The sequence below is a fragment of the Salmo salar genome, chromosome 05, assembly GCF_965601325.2.
Source record: "Salmo salar chromosome 05, fSalSal1, whole genome shotgun sequence".
NCBI lineage: Eukaryota > Metazoa > Chordata > Actinopteri > Salmoniformes > Salmonidae > Salmo > Salmo salar.
The window spans coordinates 75,355,865-75,364,838 of NC_138295.1; the positions used below are offsets into that span (position 1 = coordinate 75,355,865).

General features: G+C 47.0%; 1 protein-coding gene across 1 annotated transcript in view; it reads left to right on the forward strand.

Annotated features, from left to right (window-relative positions):
• The window catches only part of LOC145850522 (uncharacterized), a 29,228-nt gene extending 24,003 nt beyond the window's left edge, over positions 1-5,225 (forward strand). Inside the window, exon 9 of the mRNA XM_082975565.1 lies at positions 559-5,225. Coding sequence (XP_082831691.1) covers positions 559-3,449 — 2,891 coding nt within the window. The 3' untranslated portion in view covers positions 3,450-5,225. The remainder of the gene's footprint in view (positions 1-558) is intronic.
• The last annotated feature ends 3,749 nt before the right edge of the window (positions 5,226-8,974 follow it).

The following is an 8,974-nucleotide window of genomic DNA, read 5'->3' on the forward strand; positions in this document are numbered from 1 at the left end:
AATAGCATTTTTCAAATCAATTCAGATTTTATTTCTAAAGCGCTTTGTAAATGACCTTACAGTTGCAGAAGCCCTTCAAGGCAGGTTAAGGGAGAGAGAAACTATTTTCTCTTTTATACTTGAACTATTTGCATATAATATGACATTTGAAACGTCTTTATTATTTTGGAACTTTAGTGAGTGCAATGTTTACTGTAAATGTGCATTGTTTATTTCACTTTTGTTTATTATGTACTGTTAAAATATGTTTCCCATGCCAATAAAGCCCTTTGAATTGAATTGAATACAGAAACTGCTAGAAAAAGTTGGAGCGCTGTTAGAACAGAGAGCCGGAGCAGATACCTGGTTCTGTTTGTGATCTTTAATCAGCCACTCAGCCCTGTCAGCATCGTTACAACTGTGTTGTTTGATCCTCACTTTAGTTTCTACCACTTTCTTCTTGCTCTTGTTTTCCTCCATTTGTGTCAGACAGGAACAGTAACCATCCCTTCCATCAGTTTCTTTCTGTTTTGATCGTTTCATTCTGTTCTCTTCTCTCCTCATTGTTCTCCTCTGCAGGTAGGAAGAACTCTATCCTGATGAGGAAGCCGTCCCAGGCGGGTTCCATGGCGGGGGGCAGCGGTTTGGGGCGTGGGGGTCGAGGAGGAGGGGGGGCGGGGCTAGGCATGGGGGGGCTGGGCTCCGGTGACAGCATGCTGGTTCAGCAGATCGTTAAACACGACAGCATGCCAGCCATGCAGGAGGCCATCGCTGCTGCCGCTGCAGGAAGGGGAGGGGCCACGGGAGGAAGTGGTACGGTCTCCCCTATGCCCCACCCACTGATCTGGGCTCCATTGATCCACGCTCCGCTCCAGACGGCGGCCGCTACGACTAACGTGGCCATCGCCCTCATGCACCAGCAGCAGCAGCAGCAGCAGCTTCAACATCAGCTACAGCAGCAGCATGTGCTAGGAGGCGCTATATTCCTCCCCTCCATCTCTCCATCGCCCTCCGTCTCCTTCCCCCTCTCCCCCCCGCGCTCCTCTGTGAGTTCCCTCATTGGGATGATGGGGGTAGGAGGGATGGGGGGGCTGTCCCCTAGAGGGGGGTTTCCTGCCTTCCCCTCTCCCTCGCCCTTCCCCATGGCCCCCCCGGGAGGTGTGATATCACCCCCTGTTGCTCAAACCCCACCCACACCGGCCTCCTCTGTCTCCACGTCGGTCCAATTAGGAAAGACCCTGCACTACAGTCTCCGCCTCCACCCGGAACACTCTTCAGTGATGGGTGGAACCCCAGGAATCCCCAAGGTAGGAGGGGCCACCACACCCCATCTGTTCTACCACCTGAATCCAACTGCAGCCACCAGTGTCATGTCAGACACTTGCAGTTCCATGGCTGGCCAGCATGGGGCCAAGGAGGCGCTATTGCGTCATGGAGGCAGCAGCAACCAGGGCCTGCCTGCACTGGGGAGGCTCACCCAGGAGGCCAGGCTCCTCTCTGCCTCGCAGCCCACCCTGCCTCATCGATCCTGGGCAAGCATGCAGCCTCACCCCCCTCTCCAGCGGAAGGCCTCTGGAGGTAACCTGCTGCCAGCCTCGTTCCTGGCTGGGACTCAGCTAGCCAGGGGTGGCAGTGTGGGGGTGTTGACTACTCCCCTAACAGTACAAGTCCCAGCACAACGGTTACACATGCCCCCCTTCAATGCACAGATACAAGCACAGAACCTGGGCTCTACACAGCCCCTCCCTGATCCTGTCTCTACACACTGCCCTGCACACACACACACAGCCACACACACACATCCCGTCGCTGTACCTGCAGCCACACCCATATCAGCTTCTCCCCTGGCCTCCTACACTTCCTCCCCCAAACAAACCCCCCTCTCCTCTGCCACCCCCTCCCCTGCTCCCACTCCTTTCTCCCTCATCCCAGCCCTGCCACTGACCCCTCGCCCCAAACCCACCCCTACACCCCCATCTCGCTCCTCCTCTCCTCCCCCCTGCTTTATCCCTCCCTCTGCCGGAACTACTCCCCTCACCTCAACCCCTTGGTCCAAACCCATCCCTACACCTCCCCCTCGCTCTTCTTCCCCCTCTCCCTCCTCCACTCCCCCTCCCTCCTCTGTAACCACCTCTTTCCCCCTCACCTCAACCCCTTGGTCCAAACCCATCCCTACACCTCCCCCTCGCTCTTCTTCCCCCTCTCCCTCCTCCACTCCCCCTCCCTCCTCTGTAACCACCTCTTTCCCCCTCACCTCAACCCCTTGGTCCAAACCCATCCCTACACCTCCCCCTCGCTCTTCTTCCCCCTCTCCCTCCTCCACTCCCCCTCCCTCCTCTGTAACCACCTCTTTCCCCCTCACCTCAACCCCTTGGTCCAAACCCATCCCTACACCTCCCCCTCGCTCTTCTTCCCCCTCTCCCTCCTCCACTCCCCCTCCCTCCTCTGTCAGTGCCCCTCTCTCACTTCCACAAACCCATGGGCGCAAGTCCTCTCTCGCGTCCCCCTCTCCCCCCTCCTCTTCCCTACCTTCCTCTCCCACTCTTCTTCAGAGCCCCCTAATCAAGCCCTCCCCTTACCCTCTATCTGGGCCCACCCCTACCCCCTCTAAAGCCTTTACCCCTATCCAGACTCGTACCCCTACCCCTACCCTCTCTCAACCCTCCAATCGTCCCCCTACCCCTGTTTCTACTCCTGTTCCCACTCAGAGCCAAACCCTAACTGCAACCCCCACCCCAGCCTCCACTCCCACCCCAGCCTCCACACCCACCCCAGCCTCCACTCCCACCCTAGCTCCAAACTCAACCTTGATTCCCACCCCTTCTTCCAGTAAACCTCCCACTCCTATCTCTATCCCGTCACCTGCCCTTATGCAAAGCCAAACTCTAACCCCAACACCTACCAGTTCTAAAACTCAGGCCCTAACCTCAACTCCAACCCCCAAACCTCCCCCTACCCATACTGCCAAACATACCTCACATATAGCCCCTGTTCAAACCTCCACCCATACCCCAACATCTACGCATTCTCTTACTCCTGTACCCATCGCCTCCGATGCTGCAATTCAAGCCCCAACAAAAGGCTCAGCCCACACCCCAAAACAGACCCCAGCAGCCCAAACCCTAGTCCAAACTCCTTCCCCAAAACCCACTTCTAAATGTTCTGTTACCCCCACAAACCCACCTGTACCTATCCATACCCCAAAACAATCCTCCACCCCCAAACCTGCATCAACCCATACCCCAAAACAGAGCCAACCTTTAGGTCCTGTCCCTACACCTACCTGTACCCCTTACACCAGTCATGCTCCAAAGCTGACCACAGCCGTAACACCTGTCCAAACCTCCACTACCACCCTCCCACCCACTCAGTTGGTCCCAGGCCCAGTCACCTCCCTCCCTCAAACCTCTTGCCCCCCAGCCACCTCTGCCCCCTCCGCCTCCCCCAAGGGGGGCAAGAAGGACCCTTAGCTGCCTCAGACAGGGAAAGACTAATAGGGAGAAAAACTGCCTGCGAGAGAAAAACTGCCTGCCAACATGTGATGGTCCTGGAGAAAATGATCTGATTGGAGGATGGACTTTTCGGGCCAGATATACTGTGTAGGTTGTGTCACAAAACACCCCATGCCCCAATTAAAGTAGCACACTGTAGGGAATAGGGTACTGCAGATTTGAGTTCAAAAAACGATCCTCCAAACAGTCCATGACTTGCGACTAGGTTTTAACTGTTGTTGCCAACATGGCATGCCAAAATTCTAGATTCATACCGAGTTCGGCAGACTCTGTATATCTATGGCTCTGGTGACTAGGGCAGGCTAGAGTAGAATCACAGTTTATATTTGAAGTCCAAACATATAAATACATATCTGTGTCAGTGATTGTTGGAGCAAGCAAGAGAGATGAAGTGGAAAGATAATGGCAGCACACAGTGGGAGGGACGATACAGCTGTCAGAAAAGACGAGGACGATGATGACTAAGATAGCAATGGGGCTCGTTGCATCTTGCTGCTGATTGGAGGAGGGTTAGTTGGCCAATTCTAAAGCGACCAATAAGATAGGCACTTCCTGATTTCCAGCTCCACCTCCCTTTTGCCTGTCGCTCTTCACCAAAGTGTAATATTTTGTCATTATATGATTAATCATAGTATGAGATTACTAATCACTGTAAAGTTAATCATCATATTGATCAGTAACTATAGGAGCGATTGATCCACTTGTAGTTATGTTGTCCAAGTTGTGTGGTGTTTAGCTTCGGTCCAATATGTTCACACAACTTCTGTAACTGAATTGTGTTTTTTGGTGCAACACTTAATACTGCTCCCTCGTAAACTGTGGATGTGGATTTATTTGTTCCGCCTAGCTTCCTGTAAATGCATGCCTCTCTCTCTATTCCCTCCTTTTCCCTCGTTCCTCACCTCCTCTGGCTCCTGTCTGCTTTCATCCTGTCTTTCATCTCTGTCTGTCTGATCCTCCTTTCATCTTTCACAGAGCTTTTGTAGTTAACTACTGTTCCAGAGACATTCACAGATGCTCTCTACCTCTCTCCATCTCTGACTGTTCCCTCTTTCTACTGTATCTCTCCGTATCTCTCTATCATTCCCTCCCTCCATCCATCCCTCCCTCCTCCCTCCTTTCTTCCCTCCCTTGTCCTGGTGTCATGTCCAGTGCTGTTTGATGTTTTCTGTGGGTAGCAACAGAGCATCCTCTTTTAACCCTTGATACCATGTTGCCTAGATTATATTTAAGGACCAAATGTTTTATTTTTTATTTGTGATCACAGCTTTAGCTTTTGAGCAAAATCAATGAAATGATAGTTGTAGATGATGAAGTTATTGATGATGATGTTATTGATGATGATGAGGATGACCATGATGATGTTATTGATGATGATGAGGATGACCATGATGATGTTATTGATGATGATGAGGATGACCATGATGATGTTATTGATGATGATGAGGATGACCATGATGATGTTATTGATGACGATGAGGATGACCATGATGATGTTATTGATGATGTTATTGATGATGATGTTATTGATGATGATGATGATGATGATGATGATCATGATGATGTTATTGATGATGATGTTATTGATGATGATGAGGATGACCATGATGATGTCATTGATGATGATGTTATTGATGATGATGTTATTGATGATGATGATGAGGATGACCATGATGATGGTGACGGTAAGAATGTTTTTGATGATAGCTAGAATAAAGCACATTTAGAAAGTCAGTTTGTCTTTGGTGTCATTGAGAAGAGAGAGAGAGAGAGAGAGAGAGAGAACGTGTGCTTATGCGTGTGTGTGTGTGTGTGTGTGTGGTGTGTGTGTGTGTGTGTGTGTGTGTGTGTGTGTGTGTGGTGTGTGTGTGTGTGTGTGTGTGTGTGTGTGTGTGTGTGTGTGTGTGTGTGTCCTGCCCGGTAATCCTGAACACCTTCAGAAGTAAAGCAGACTCATATCCAAGGTGACGCCTGTGGATGGGAAAGCTGGGATCACTGTAGCTCTCGACTCTTAACTAAATCAATATCCTTCTGCACAGGGAAGGATTATACCATGTCTAATACCCAGCCTGACCCTCCTGACTATCTCTCTCCCTCACTCCATCCAATCTGTGTTCAAGGGGGTTCAAGAGTCTCATTTACACACTATGTTGTGTTTGGCGGTGATTGATTTATTTTCCACCTTTGGAGGATTGTGAGGCATTAGAATGCTGTATTTACACTCAGAGTGATTTGCATTAAGGCCTGAAATGAAATATTGTACTGAAAAGAACAAGCATGATCTTTGGAGGGATGCATGATTGTTAGAGGGATGTATAGAGACTTACTGTGTACATTCTACTCGAATCTAAAGGGACTGAGGCTGTTCTCAGACGTTTACTTAGCAGACAGCAAATACTATATACAGAATACAAAACAACTTTGTTCATACCTTTGGATTTAAATCTAGAGATTAAAGATATATATACTTTAAACCTATAATAAGAGACTGTATAGCTATACTCTTGTGAGAGATGTAGGCCTACCCTTCAGACACATTAAGCATTGAACTCTTGTAAGTACCAAGCTGTCATCTACACATTGACCACTAGATGGGGCTCTGCACCTAAACCAGACTCCTGTCTGCATTCCAGGAAAAGGTAGCAGCTTAGGATAGCCACATAGTTTATGTTACACCTTGTATTTCCTTCACCATGGTGAGGTCTGACAGGCCCTTAAATTGAGATGAGATAAGAGAGCTGTGGAGAGATATGTGGAGAAATGTGGAGCGATGTGGAGAGATGTGAAGAGATGTTGTATATTTGGAGAGATGTGGAGAGATGTATATTTGGAGAGATGTGGAGACATATTGTATATGTGAAGAGATGTGAAGAGATGTTGTATATGTGGAGAGATGTGAAGAGATGCTGTAAAAGTGGAGAGATGTGAAGAGATGTTGTATATGTGGAGAGATGTGAAGAGATGTTGTATATGTGAAGAGATGTTGTATATGTGGAGAGATGTTGTATATTTGGAGAGATGTATATTTGGAGAGATGTGGAGATGTAACCGATGTGAAATGGCTAGTTAGTTAGCGGTGGTGCGCGCTAATAGCATTTAAATCAGTGACGTCACTCGCTCTGAGACCTGAAGTGGTTGTTCCCCTTGCGTTGCAAGGGCCGTGGCTTTTGTGGCGCGATGGGTAACGATGCTTCGTGGGTGTCAGTTGTTGATTTGTGCAAGGGTTCCTGGTTCGAGCCCGGGTTGGGGCGAAGAGAGGGACGGAACCTACACTGTTACAGAGAGATGTTGTATATTTGGAGAGATGTATATGTGGATAGATGTGGAGAGATGTGAAGAGATGTTGTATATTTGGAGAGATGTTGTATATGTAGAGAGATGTGAAGAGATGTTGTATATGTAGAGAGATGTTCTATATGTAGAGAGATGTGAAGAGATGTTGTATATGTGGAGAGATGTGAAGAGATGTTGTATATGTAGAGATATGTTGTATATGTAGAGAGATGTGAAGAGATGTTGTATATGTAGAGATATGTTGTATATGTAGAGAGATGTGAAGAGATGTTGTATATGTGGAGAGATGTGAAGAGATGTTGTATATGTAGAGATATGTTGTATATGTAGAGAGATGTTGTAGATGTGGAGAGATGTGAAGAGATGTTGTATATGTAGAGAGATGTGAAGAGATGTTGTATATGTAGAGATATGTTGTATATGTAGAGAGATGTGAAGAGATGTTGTATATTTGGAGAGATGTGAAGAGATGTTGTATATGTAGAGAGATGTGAAGAGATGTATATGTGGAGAGATGTGAAGAGATGTTGTAGATGTGGAGAGATGTGAAGAGATGTTGTATATTTGGAGAGATGTTGTATATGTAGAGAGATGTTGTATATGTAGAGAGATGTGAAGAGATGTATATGTGGAGAGATGTGAAGAGATGTATATTTGGAGAGATGTGATGAGATGTTGTATATGTAGAGAGATGTGAAGAGATGTATATGTGGAGAGATGTTGTATATGTGGAGAGATGTGGAGAGATGTTGTATATTTGGAGAGATGTATATTTTGAGAGATGTGAAGAGATGTATATGTGGAGAGATGTGGAGAGATGTTGTATATTTGGAGAGATGTATATTTGGAGAGATGTGAAGAGATGTTGTATATGTGGAGAGATGTGGAGAGCTGTTGTATATTTAGAGAGATGTATATTTTTAAGAGATGTGAAGAGATGTTGTATATGTGGAGAGATGTATATTTAGAGAGATGTATATTTTGAGAGATGTGAAGAGATGTTGTATATGTGGAGAGATGTGGAGTGTGTAGCAGCATGTAAGAGGTTAACAGCAGTGTCAGACCACAGGATTAGTAGAGAATAAATAGGACTGTAATTGCTGCCTGTCACTCTGGCTCTGAACTAGAGGACCTGCGGGGAAGTCCTATTCTGGGGCCTCAGCACTGGAATCACACCGAAATGTCTTAGAGAATCACCTAAGGCTTGCAGGACATGGACAGAAAGAGAAATGGATTGCAATTATTTAGTCAGTATATATTTCAGTGTGTTAAGGATTGTGTGTGTATTTGCAGTGTGTGTGTGTCTCCCTGCAGAGAGTGAGGTGACAGTGGAAACTCTGATCCTCCATCATGTAACAGGTTATTAAGTCTATAAGGGTAGGCTTGGATTCAGCACACCCAGGTGGGTCACACACTCCTCTTGACTACTGGACCAACTGTGTGAGGGTGTGCATTAGTTCCACTACTGTCAGTGCATTTGAACTTCTGCAAGGAAATCCTTAATTTGATTCTTTGCTCAATGAAATTGAATTCAGTGAGATTGTGGGGGACAATAAAATAATATTTTAACTTTGTAGGTGAACAACAAGGTTACCCACTGGGCACAGACATCAGTTCAACGTCTAGTATTGATTTACATTTGGTTGAGTTGTCAACTAACGTGAATTCAATGTGAAATCAACAAAAACATTCACCATGTCATTGGATTTAGGTTATAAATTGGATGAAAAAAATAGAAAATGCCTTTACGTTGATGATTTTTTGCTAATCCAATTAGTTTTCCAAGTTGAAATGATGTGGAAACAACATTTCAACCAGTTTTTGCCCATTGGGTAGTGTGAATTGCAGTAACACACATGTCACACACCACACACATCAGCAGCCAGATAGGTAGCCAGACCGCAGATTGAGCACAGATTTAAGGTTAGGGGGCGGCAAGGGGAAGGTGGGCTGGGTGGGCTGGGTGGGTAAACCACAAGATGTTATATTTAGACTTCCCATCACTTCAGAATCTGCCATCTCTCTCACACACACACACACACAGGGAGGTGTTTGAGAGAAGGGGGGGGGGGGGGGGTATGCAGGAGCAAAGAGCGCTAGAAGCAAAACTTAGAAAGGATACAGGATGAGGTGATTCCTTCTGTTCTGCTGTGTAGTTACCACTTCAAACAGGAAGCTGATGTGTGTGT